Genomic DNA, 13,014 nt, shown 5'->3' on the forward strand with positions numbered 1-13,014 from the left:
AACTGGTTTTAATCCCGACATGTCAGCGGAGGGGTGAGACTTTGTAATTTGCACCATTTTGCTGGGACTGTTCTATGTGTTATTTGCCTACTTTGCATTGCCACACTGTTTTACCATCACAATGTGTTATCTGAGTAGCATTACACCCATGGTAAAAGGAGAGCGGGCATTCGGTGGGATGATCCCTTGTCCATGCGGTCTCAAGCCAGCAGACTAGAGCACCCGCTGACCCCGTGTCTTCACACCCATCTAACCCAATAGATTGCGATCCCAAGAGTCATTGTGGTAATAATATATTCTGTACAGTCAATGACTCTCTCCCTGTGTTCTCAGTATTAGCTGACGACTCCGATCCCAGATTTCACCCTCTGTCACTCACCTTACTTGGACTTTCAGAGCTATCGTTCTGTTCTTCTGTGTTACAAATAGTGTCACTGTGGGTTACTGTACTTGAACCTTCTGTCGCAAAGCCTAGCTCCATCAGAATGGACTCGATGCCACCCTTGTTGTTTCCATCGAGATGGCGACGGGGAAGAAAATTCTTCAAGAAAAGTGTTGAGAAGCTGGAGGAGACTGCAGGCTGCAATGAGGAAAGAGGCGCAATGGTGGATGATGCAGAACAAGACAGGTGACAATAAGTAACAAAGGGGCTAAACCGCCTGCAGATCCGCAGCAACTCTCGCCACAAATCTGCAGCAAGACTCTCTGGATTTCTGCCACGAAAACACATCATGTTTGCATTTTATTTCTTTTCCGCTGTGTAAATATCGTTACTGATCGGGCCGATATAATAACAGCAATTCCTCGGGACACAGTAACATCATTTACTTCAGGGCCCAGGGTGCGTTTAGATTCATTTCCAAGGCACTCACCATCGATGGGTTTTCACAGTTACTGATCCTTTCTTCTGAGTAATTAAAATTTTGCAAACTTTCACTGGGGGTTGGCCAGCACGAGCCTTCTGCCCCAACGCCGGACTCCGCTAGACTGGGGTCGGTACTCCCCGTGCTTCTATAGACAGGAGGACAGGGGACATAATTCTGCAAGAAAAGTGAAGAGAAGACTGAGGAGGCTACAAACTGCATGAAGGTGATATGAGATGGAGTGGACCCTCTACATTGCAGGACCCCCTTGTTAAAAAAAAAAAAAGAAAGAACAAAACTACACAGCTATAGAAAACAAAGCTGCAGGCATGCGTCAGTGTACAACATATAAACGCATGTTCACATTGGCCAGTAACCCCTTCTCCCCGAAGCCTGCTTTCAACTTCCTGACCGGGCCAATTTTTACAATTCTGACCACTGTCCCTTTATGAGGTAATAACTCTGGAGCTTCAATGCATCCCATTAATTCTGACATTGTTTTCTCGTGACATATTGCCCTTCATGTTAGTGGTAAAATTTCTTTGATATGACTTGTGCTTATTTGTGAAAAAAATGAAAATTTGCTGAAAATTTCGCAATTTTCAAACGTTTAATTCTCATACCCTTAAATCAGAGAGTCATATCGCAAAAAAAAATTACACCAGCACAAATTTTTGAAACATATTTTTTTTTGTTAGAAAGTTATAAGGGTTAACAGTTGATCAGCGATTTCTCATTTTTCCTTCAAAATTTACAAAACCATTTTTCTTTACGGACCACCTCACATTTGAAGTCACTTTTAGGGGCCTATCTGACAGAAAATACCCCAAAGTGACACCAGTCTAAAAAACTGCAGCCCTCAATGTACTCGAAACCACATTCAAGAAGTTTATTAACTCTTTAGGTGCTTCACAGGAATTTTTAGAATGTGGAAAATTTTCCTTTAGACCTACCATATTTTTTATTTTTAACTTTCACAAGGGTAACAGGAGAAAATGGACCATACATTTTATTGTGCAATTTCTCCTGAGCATGCCGATACCACATATGTGGGGAGAATCTACTGTTTGGGCTCGGAAGGAAAGGAGCGCCATTTCACCTTATGAATGTAAAATTTGCTGGAATAATTAGCGGGCACCATGTTGCGTTTGGAGAGCCCCTGATTTGCCTAAACAGAGGAAACCCCCCAGAAGTGACCCCATTTTGGAAACTGGACTCCTTAGAGAACTTATCTAGATGTGTATTGAGCACCTTGAACCCACAGGTGCTTCACAGAACTTTATAACGTTAAGCCGTGAAAATAAAAAAATCAAATTTTTCTCAGTTAAATCTTTTTTAGCTCTAAATGTAGCATTTTCATAAGGGTAACAAGAGAAATTGCTCCACACAATTTGTTCTGCAATTTCTCCTGAATATGCCGATACCCCATATGTCATCCAAAACTACTTTTGAGGCACAGTGCAAAGTTTAGAAGGGAAGCAGCGCCATATTACAGTGCAGATTTTGCTGCACTTGTTTGAGGGTGCCATGTTACATTGGCAGAGCCCCTGAGGTGCCAGAATAGCAGAATCCCCCATAAGTGACCCCATTTTACAAAATAAACCTCTCAATGAATTCATCTAGGGGTGCAGTGATCATATTGACACCACAGGTGTGTCACAGAATTTTATGCCATTGGGCAGTGAAGAAAAAATAATTTACATTTTTACCACCAAGATTGTGTGTTCGGCCCATGTTTTACATTTTCACACTGGGAAATGGGTAAAAATGGCACCAGAATGTGTCCCACATTTTCTGCTGAATGTAGACATACCCCATATGTGGCTGTACAGTACTGCTTTGCCATACGGACAGACTCGGGAGGAACGGAGCGCTATTTGCCTCCTGGAGCACAGATTTTCCTAGACTAGTTTTCGGATTCCATATAAAGAGCCTCTAAGTGCTAAAAATGCATAATCCCCCCTCAAGTGACCCCATTTTGGAAATTATACCCCTTTGGGAATTTATCTACAGGTGTAATGACGATTTTGACTCCATAGGTGTTTTCCAGAACCAAGCAGCAATGAATGTTGATGAGTGAAAGTTGCAAACTGCCGTTGTAGTGACCAGTACGTTGTAGTGACCAGTACACTGTAGTGATCAGTACATTACGCCCAGCCCGTTCTTCTGGAGACACACACCTGTAAATTAGGCGGACTCTCATCACTACTGAAATTACAAACATGTGGCCGGTAAATGTGATTTAATTGAAAAAATTTTTGGCACTCAACTTTTGCGATATGTGAAGGATTTTATTTGCAGTCACAAGTATTAGATGTTTCGGCTATGACAATAAGCCTTCATCAGTACACAAGACTGCTCATGTTCAAAGAATCATTGAATATTTGAATGAAGCACCACTCATAAGAAAAATATGGGCCAAAATGTCCACAAAAGATCTGGAGATCTGGGCAGAAAATTAGAAGGATGGACATCAGTATAATATCCTCAGTATATGTGTATTATAAAGTGGAATCCCTGGAAAGGTCAATCTCACACATGAGATTAATATATTTATATCAGCTATTGGAAGGTGACAGCTTTGGTAGTGTGTGGAAAGCGGTCGTTGGTGGGTGGTGGCGCTGTGTGGCCTGGAGGAACGTGGTATCCACCGCTAGTGCCACAGGAGGAGGACAGAGGAGTCTGGAGGAGGAAGACAGAGGAGTCTGCAGGAGGAAGACAGAGTAGTCTGCAGGAGGAAGACAGAGGAGTCTGGAAGAAGGGGACAGATGAGTGGAGAGGAAGACAGAAGAGTTTGGAGGAGGAAAACAAAGGAGTATGAAGGAGGAGGATAGAGGAGTCTGGAGAGGACAGAGTAATCTAGAGAATAGAGGAGGAAGGCAGAGGAGTCTGGAGAGGAAAGAGAAGTAAGGAGAGGACAGAGGAGTATGGAGGAGGAGAATAGAGGAGTCTCTAGGAGAGGAGTCTCTAGGAGGACAGAGGTGATTGTAGACAGGGGAGTCTTTTGGAGGACAGAGGTGACTGTAGAGGACAGGGGAGTCTCTAGGAGGGCAGAGGTGACTGTAGAGGCCAGGGGAGTCTAGGAGGACAGAAGTGACTGTAGAGGACAGAAGAGTCTCTAGGAGGACAGAGGTGACTGTAGAGGACAGGGGAGTCTCTAGGAGGACAGAAGTGACTGTAGAGGACAAGGGAGTTTCTAGGAGGGCAGAGGTGACTGTAGAGGACAGGGGAGTCTCTAGGAGGACAGAAGTGACTGTAGAGGACAGAGGAGTCTCTAGGAGGACAGAGGTGACTGTAGAGGACAGGGGAGTCTCTAGGAGGATAGAGGTGACTGTAGAGGACAGGGGAGTCTGTAGGTGGACGGAGGTGACTGTAGAGGACAGGGGAATCTCTAGGAGGACAGAAGTGACTGTAGAGGACAAAGGAGTCTCTAGGAGGACAGAGGTGACTGTAGAGGACAGGGGAGTCTCTAGGAGGACAGAGGTGACTGTAGAGGACAGGGGAGTCTCTAGGAGGACAGAAGTGACTGTAGAGGACAGAGGAGTCTCTAGGAGGACAGAGGTGACTGTAGAGGACAGGGGAGTCTGTAGGTGGACGGAGGTGACTGTAGAGGACAGGGGAGTCTCTAGGAGGACAGAAGTGACTGTAGAGGACAAAGGAGTCTCTAGGAGGACAGAGGTGACTGTAGAGGACAGGGGAGTCTCTAGGACAGAGGTGACTGTAGAGGACAGGGGAGTCTCTAGGAGGACAGAGGTGACTGTAGAGGACAGGGGAGTCTCTAGGAGGACAGAGGTGACTGTAGAGGACAGAGGAGTCTCTAGGAGGACAGAGGTGACTGTAGACAGGGGAGTCTCTAGGAGGACAGAGGTGACTGTAGAGGACAGGGGAGTCTCTAGGAGGACAGAAGTGACTGTAGAGGACAGAGGAGTCTCTAGGAGGACAGAGGTGACTGTAGAGGACAGGGGAGTCTGTAGGTGGACGGAGGTGACTGTAGAGGACAGGGGAGTCTCTAGGAGGACAGAAGTGACTGTAGAGGACAAAGGAGTCTCTAGGAGGACAGAGGTGACTGTAGAGGACAGGGGAGTCTCTAGGACAGAGGTGACTGTAGAGGACAGGGGAGTCTCTAGGAGGACAGAGGTGACTGTAGAGGACAGGGGAGTCTCTAGGAGGACAGAGGTGACTGTAGAGGACAGAGGAGTCTCTAGGAGGACAGAGGTGACTGTAGACAGGGGAGTCTCTAGGAGGACAGAGGTGACTGTAGAGGACAGAGGAGTCTCTAGGAGGACAGAGGTGACTGTAGAGGACAGGGGAGTCTCTAGGTGGACGGAGGTGACTGTAGAGGACAGGGGAGTCTCTAGGAGGACAGAAGTGACTGTAGAGGACAGGGGAGTCTCTAGGAGGACAGAGGTTACTGTAGAGGACAGAGGAGTCTCTAGGAGGACAGAGGTGACTGTAGACAGGGGAGTCTCTAGGAGGACAGAGGTGACTGTAGAGGACAGAGGAGTCTCTAGGAGGACAGAGGTGACTGTAGAGGACAGGGGAGTCTCTAGGTGGACGGAGGTGACTGTAGAGGACAGGGGAGTCTCTAGGAGGACAGAAGTGACTGTAGAGGACAGGGGAGTCTCTAGGAGGACAGAGGTTACTGTAGAGGACAGAGGAGTCTCTAGGAGGACAGAGGTGACTGTAGACAGGGGAGTCTCTAGGAGGACAGAGGTGACTGTAGAGGACAGAGGAGTCTCTAGGAGGACAGAGGTGACTGTAGAGGACAGGGGAGTCTGTAGGTGGACGGAGGTGACTGTAGAGGACAGGGGAGTCTCTAGGAGGACAGAGGTGACTGTAGAGGACAGGGGAGTCTGTAGGTGGACGGAGGTGACTGTAGAGGACAGGGGAGTCTCTAGGAGGACAGAAGTGACTGTAGAGGACAAAGGAGTCTCTAGGAGGACAGAAGTGACTGTAGAGGACAGGGGAGTCTGTAGGTGGACGGAGGTGACTGTAGAGGACAGGGGAGTCTCTAGGAGGACAGAAGTGACTGTAGAGGACAAAGGAGTCTCTAGGAGGACAGAGGTGACTGTAGAGGACAGGGGAGTCTCTAGGAGGACAGAGGTGACTGTAGAGGACAGGGGAGTCTCTAGGAGGACAGAAGTGACTGTAGAGGACAGAGGAGTCTCTAGGAGGACAGAGGTGACTGTAGAGGACAGGGGAGTCTGTAGGTGGACGGAGGTGACTGTAGAGGACAGGGGAGTCTCTAGGAGGACAGAAGTGACTGTAGAGGACAAAGGAGTCTCTAGGAGGACAGAGGTGACTGTAGAGGACAGGGGAGTCTCTAGGAGGACAGAGGTGACTGTAGAGGACAGGGGAGTCTCTAGGAGGACAGAGGTGACTGTAGAGGACAGGGGAGTCTCTAGGAGGACAGAGGTGACTGTAGAGGACAGGGGAGTCTCTAGGAGGACAGAGGTGACTGTAGAGGACAGAGGAGTCTCTAGGAGGACAGAGGTGACTGTAGAGGACAGGGGAGTCTCTAGGAGGACAGAGGTGACTGTAGAGGACAGGGGAGTCTGTAGGTGGACGGAGGTGACTGTAGACAGGGGAGTCTCTAGGAGGACAGAGGTGACTGTAGAGGACAGAGGAGTCTCTAGGAGGACAGAGGTGACTGTAGAGGACAGGGGAGTCTGTAGGTGGACGGAGGTGACTGTAGAGGACAGGGGAGTCTCTAGGAGGACAGAAGTGACTGTAGAGGACAGAGGAGTCTCTAGGAGGACAGAGGTGACTGTAGAGGACAGGGGAGTCTCTAGGAGGGCAGAGGTGACTGTAGAGGACAGGGGAGTCTCTAGGAGACACAGAGGAGTCTCTAGGAGGACAGAGGTGACTGTAGAGGACAGGGGAGTCTCTAGGAGGGCAGAGGTGACTGTAGACAGGGGAGTCTCTAGGAGGACAGAGGTGACTGTAGAGGACAGAGGAGTCTCTAGGAGGACAGGGGTGACTGTAGACAGGGGAGTCTCTAGGAGTACAGAGGTGACTGTAGAGGACAGGGGAGTCTGTAGGTGGACGGAGGTGACTGTAGAGGACAGGGGAGTCTCTAGGAGGACAGAAGTGACTGTAGAGGACAGAGGAGTCTCTAGGAGGACAGAGGTGACTGTAGAGGACAGAGGAGTCTCTAGGAGGACAGAGGTGACTGTAGAGGACAGGGGAGTCTCTAGGAGGACAGAGGTGACTGTAGAGGACAGAGGAGTCTCTAGGAGGACAGAGGTGACTGTAGAGGACAGAGGAGTCTCTAGAAGGACAGAGGTGACTGTAGAGGACAGAGGAGTCTCTAGGAGGACAGAGGTGACTGTAGAGGACAGAGGAGTCTCTAGGAGGACAGAGGTGACTGTAGAGGACAGAGGAGTCTCTAGAAGGACAGAGGTGACTGTAGAGGACAGAGGAGTCTCTAGGAGGACAGAGGTGACTGTAGAGGACAGAGGAGTCTCTAGGAGGACAGAGGTGACTGTAGAGGACAGAGGAGTCTCTAGGAGGACAGAGGTGACTGTAGAGGACAGGGGAGTCTGTAGGTGGACGGAGGTGACTGTAGAGGACAGGGGAGTCTCTAGGAGGACAGAAGTGACTGTAGAGGACAGAGGAGTCTCTAGGAGGACAGAGGTGACTGTAGAGGACAGGGGAGTCTCTAGGAGGGCAGAGGTGACTGTAGAGGACAGGGGAGTCTCTAGGAGGACAGAAGTGACTGTAGAGGACAGAGGAGTCTCTAGGAGGACAGAGGTGACTGTAGAGGACAGGGGAGTCTCTAGGAGGGCAGAGGTGACTGTAGACAGGGGAGTCTCTAGGAGGACAGAGGTGACTGTAGAGGACAGAGGAGTCTCTAGGAGGACAGAGGTGACTGTAGACAGGGGAGTCTCTAGGAGGACAGAGGTGACTGTAGAGGACAGGGGAGTCTGTAGGTGGACGGAGGTGACTGTAGAGGACAGGGGAGTCTCTAGGAGGACAGAAGTGACTGTAGAGGACAGAGGAGTCTCTAGGAGGACAGAGGTGACTGTAGAGGACAGGGGAGTCTCTAGGAGGACAGAAGTGACTGTAGAGGACAGAGGAGTCTCTAGGAGGACAGAGGTGACTGTAGAGGACAGGGGAGTCTCTAGGAGGGCAGAGGTGACTGTAGACAGGGGAGTCTCTAGGAGGACAGAGGTGACTGTAGAGGACAGAGGAGTCTCTAGGAGGACAGAGGTGACTGTATACAGGGGAGTCTCTAGGAGGACAGAGGTGACTGTAGACAGGGGAGTCTGTAGGTGGACGGAGGTGACTGTAGAGGACAGGGGAGTCTCTAGGAGGACAGAAGTGACTGTAGAGGACAGAGGAGTCTCTAGGAGGACAGAGGTGACTGTAGAGGACAGGGGAGTCTCTAGGAGGACAGAGGTGACTGTAGAGGACAGAGGAGTCTCTAGGAGGACAGAGGTGACTGTAGAGGACAGAGGAGTCTCTAGAAGGACAGAGGTGACTGTAGAGGACAGAGGAGTCTCTAGGAGGACAGAGGTGACTGTAGAGGACAGAGGAGTCTCTAGGAGGACAGAGGTGACTGTAGAGGACAGAGGAGTCTCTAGAAGGACAGAGGTGACTGTAGAGGACAGAGGAGTCTCTAGGAGGACAGAGGTGACTGTAGAGGACAGAGGAGTCTCTAGGAGGACAGAGGTGACTGTAGAGGACAGAGGAGTCTCTAGGAGGACAGAGGTGACTGTAGAGGACAGGGGAGTCTGTAGGAGGACAGAGGTCACACTCTTCGCTCTTCTCTAATACCACGTTACACAATGACAATAACAGCAGAGACCCCATCAGTAATCAGCTCTCGTTACCTGCATGTTGGCTCCTACATGGGACTTTTCCTCCAGATCAGACACAGATATAAACTTTCTGTCTCTACTCTCCTGTAAGGAAAAAAACATAAGTGTTGATATATTTACCCTCATGTATAAAATGATCACAACTGTATTATTACTTGTATTATTACTTATATACCTCCTCTTACATTCGTTATCACAGATTTTTCAATTAATTATTAAAGAGTGCCCGTGATTTTACATTTTTTTTCCATAAATCAATAGTAGGGAAGCCTTGCAATATATTTTATCAGAGAAATCCGCTTCTTTCTCCTCCTGGGCTGAATTTTTATTCTTGAAATTCTCACTTCCCAGGTAACATTTGTATTTAGTGAACACCGATTTTTCCATTACTGAGAGAGGAAATGACAGTTGGTGCTCATAAAGTTCTATGTAGAAGTGTTGGACTGAGGTGTCTACATGCAGATATCTCCTAGGTGTTATTCCCATTATAGTGGAGAGTAGACTGTAAAACACAGGCGGCTCCTACACATCTACTGTGCGCCCCCATAACTGGGATGTACAATCACCGTGGTTTGCATTAAAAGGGCTCTTCAGATAAAACAAATTATAAGGAATCCGCAGGATCCTCAGAATAGGTGGTAACTTATTGATTGTTGGCGTCCGACAACTGGGACCCGCACCGATCTGCAGAACAGGAAATTTTTATCTCTATTTCAAAATAAAATGGTAGGTTGGATGTCTGACCACTGATCCATTAATCCTCCATGGAGCTGCCAGATAAAGCTGAGCGCAGCGCCCAATTGGAAAGAAAGGAATTGAATAGAGCGGTGGTCGAACACGACAATCCATCCTAATGGAGACAAAACTGGCCCATCTTGTCAGTCAACATGAGTCCAGCAGACAAACCCCAAAAATCCTATCAATAGATAATATCTTGTTTTCACCGAAAATCCTTTTCAAGTGCATCTCTGCCACTGTGCAATAATCACAAGGCAGGGAGGGGTTAAACCTTCAAGTCTTTATTCTTTAACCCCTTTACTTTACCCCCAAGGGTGGTTTGCACGTTAATGACCGGGCCAATTTTTACAATTCTGACCACTGTCCCTTTATGAGGTAATAACTCTGGAACGCTATAACGGATCCTGGTGATTCTGAGATTATTTTCTCGTGACATATTGTCCTTCATATTAGTGGTAAAATTTCTTCTATATGACTTGTGTTTATTTGTGAAAAAAATGGAAATTTGGCAAAAATATGGAAAATTTTGCAATTTTCAAACTTTGAATTTTTATGCCCTTAAAACAGAGAGATATGGTACACAAAATAGTTAATAAATAACATTTCCCACATGTCTACTTTACATTTGCACAATTTTGGAAATAATTTTTTTTTTGTTATTGGGAAGTTATAAGGGTTAAAAGTTGACCAGCGATTTCTCATTTTTACAACAAAATTTACATTTTTTTAGGGACCACTTCACATTTGAAGTCACTCTGAGGGGTCTATATGATAGAAAATACTTAAACTGACACCATTCTAAGAACTGCACCCCTCAAGGTGCTCAAAACCACATTCAAGAAGTTTATTAACCCTTCAGGGGCTTCACAGGAGCAGAAGCAACGTGGAAGGAAAAAATGAACATTTAACTGTTTAGTCACAAAAATGAACTTTTAGAGACAATTTTTTTATTTTCACAAGGATAAAAGGAGAAAATGGACAGATAAAGTTGTTGTCCAATTTCTCCTGAGTACGTCGATATCCGGTATGTAGGGGAAAACCACTGTTTAGGTACATGGCAGGGCTCGGAAGGGAAGGAGCACCATTTCACGTTTTCAAACTAAAATTGACTGGAATTAAAATTGAGCGCCATGTCGTGTTCGGAGAGCCCCTGATGTGCCTAAACAGTGGAAAACCCCCACAAGTGACCCCATTTTGGAAACTAGACCTCCAAGCAGCTAATCTAGATGTGTAGTGAGCACTTTGAACCCCCAAGTGCTTCACAGAAGTTTATAATGCAGAGCTGTGAAAATAAAAAATAATTTTTTCCACAAGCATGATCTTTTAGTCCCCAATTTTTTATTTTCCCAAGGGTAACAGGAGAAATTGTTCCCCAAAAGTTGTTGTCCGATTTGTCCTGAGTACGCTGATACCCCATATGTGGGGGGAAACCACTGTTAGGGCGCATAGCAGAGCTCGAAAGGGAAGGAGCGCCGTTTGACTTTTTCAAGCCAAAATTGGCTGGTATTGAGATAGGACACCATGTCGCGTTTGGAGAGCTGCTGATGTGCCTAAACAGTGGAAACCCCCCACAAGTGACACCATTTTGGAAACTAGACCCCGTAAGGAACTTATCTAGATGTGTGGTGAGAACTTTGAACCCCCAAGTGTTTCACTAAAGTTTATAATGCCTGGCCGTGAAAAAAAAACATTTATTTTTCCACAAAAAATATTTTTTAGCCCCAAATTTTTTATATTCCCAAGGGTACCAGGAGAAATTGGACCCCAAAAGTTGTCGTGAGTACGCTGGTACCCCATATAAGGGGGAACTACTGTTTGAGCACACGTCAGGGCTCAGAAGGGAAGTAGTGATGTTTTGGAATGCAGACTTTGATGGAATGGTCTGTGGGCGTCATGTCGTGTTTGCAGAGCCCCTGATGTGCCTTAACAGTTGAACTTCTCTAGATGTATGGTGAGAACCTTGAACCTCCAAGTGTTTCACTAAAGCTTATAATGCCCAGCCGTGAAATAAAAAAAAACTTTTTTTCCCACAAAAATGATTTTTAAGCCCCCAATTTTTTATTTTCCCAAGGGTAACAGGAGGAATTGGACAACAAAAGTTGCTGTCCAATTTATCCTGAGGACACTGATACCCCATATGTGGGGGGAACCACTCGTGCATGGCAGAACTCGGAAAGGAAGGTGCGCCGTTTGACTTTTTCAAATCAAAATTGGCTGGAATTGAGATTGGACGCCATGTCGTGTTTGGAGAGCCCCTGATGTGCCTAAACAGTGGAAACCCCCTGCAAGTGACCCCATTTTGGAAACTAGACCCCCTAAGGAAATTATCTAGATATGTGGAGAGAACTTTGAACCCCCAAGTGTTTCACTAAAGTTTATAATGCCCGGCAGTGAAAAAAAAACAAAACATTTTGGTTTTCCACAGAAATGATTTTTTAGCCCCAATTTTTTATTTTCCCAAGGGTAAGAGGATAAATTGGATCACAAAAGTTGTTGTCTAGTTTGTCCTGAGTATGCTGGCACCCCATATGAGGGGGGGAACCACTGTTTCGGCACACGTCGGGGCTTGGAAGGGAAGTAGTGACGTTTAGGAATGCAGACTTTGATGGAATGGTCTGCGGGTGTCATGTTCAGTTTGCAGAGCCCTTGATGTGCCTAAGCAGTAGAAACCCCCCACAAGTGGCCCCATTTTGGAAACTAGACCCCCAAAGAACTTATCTAGATGTGTCTAAACAGTGGCAATGCCCAACAAGTGCCCCCTTTTTGGAACTAATCTACTGTTCCCTGTTATGTAAATTTTAAGTAAATTAGTAGTGTATTGAGGTGCGGTACAATTTGAAGCAATCTTTCATACACAGGCCAGGTTTGTTGGGGCAGGTGTCGCATTGATAAATGGTGTCCTTGCATATTCCCCTTATGTAACACACTCGCCATCTTTTTTGCGACTTACATTTTTTTCCAGTTTGCGAGACCTCCCCCCGGGAAATGCTGACCTGGAACGATATGAGCACCTTCAGTTCCGGAAGTACTGGGGCCCACTCCTTCCTGAGTGCCAAATATCAGGGCCTTAACCTCTACCTCCTGGAACTGAAGGTACGACGTAGTGGTCTGGCCTGCACATCGTGACAGCAGGAAAGCGTTGAGCATTGCCATTTGTACGATGTGCACGGCCAGCTTTTTGTACCACATCTTGGCCTTTTGTTGTACCTCATGTGATGCAGTGACTGCTGTGACAGCTAGGGGGCGCTGTATGGGTCATGCACACAGGCATATCCATTGTGGTTATGGAGATAGATGGTAAATGACCGTTAGGTATCCCAGGGTGGGTGGCCCTGGGATGGAAGCTGGAACATGTGTTGATTAGCAGTGGTACTGCTGAGGCCCCCTGAGGAAGGAGACCGAAACGCGCGTCGGGGCAGACGTGCAGCCCCCAGCTGACAGCGGTACTTCTGTGCTATCCCTTGGAGGTAATTTCACCATTGGAAAAAAAAAAATTTTTCTGTTATATGATTATCCAGGGTACACAGGTGCTATTATTATCATTAGGTGTAGATGAGGGTCTTATCTGTTAAAGAATTTTTTCCTTAATT

At 46.9% G+C, this 13,014-nt stretch overlaps 1 protein-coding gene across 5 annotated transcripts in view; it reads right to left on the minus strand.

The window, feature by feature from the left end:
• LOC141074369 (uncharacterized) overlaps positions 1–13,014 on the minus strand; it is a 130,930-nt gene that overhangs the window by 97,726 nt on the left and 20,190 nt on the right. For all 5 annotated transcript variants that reach the window (XM_073562025.1, XM_073562028.1, XM_073562024.1 and 2 more), the window contains 3 exons: positions 8,699–8,770; positions 873–1,040; positions 380–580 (listed from right to left, as the gene is read on the minus strand). In XM_073562025.1, the coding sequence (XP_073418126.1) occupies positions 380–580; positions 873–1,040; positions 8,699–8,770 (441 nt within the window). The remainder of the gene's footprint in view (positions 1–379; positions 581–872; positions 1,041–8,698; positions 8,771–13,014) is intronic.

Source organism: Dendrobates tinctorius, unplaced genomic scaffold, assembly GCF_039654945.1.
Source record: "Dendrobates tinctorius isolate UK_male_01 unplaced genomic scaffold, ASM3965494v1 ptg000332l, whole genome shotgun sequence".
Classification (NCBI taxonomy): Eukaryota; Metazoa; Chordata; class Amphibia; order Anura; family Dendrobatidae; genus Dendrobates; species Dendrobates tinctorius.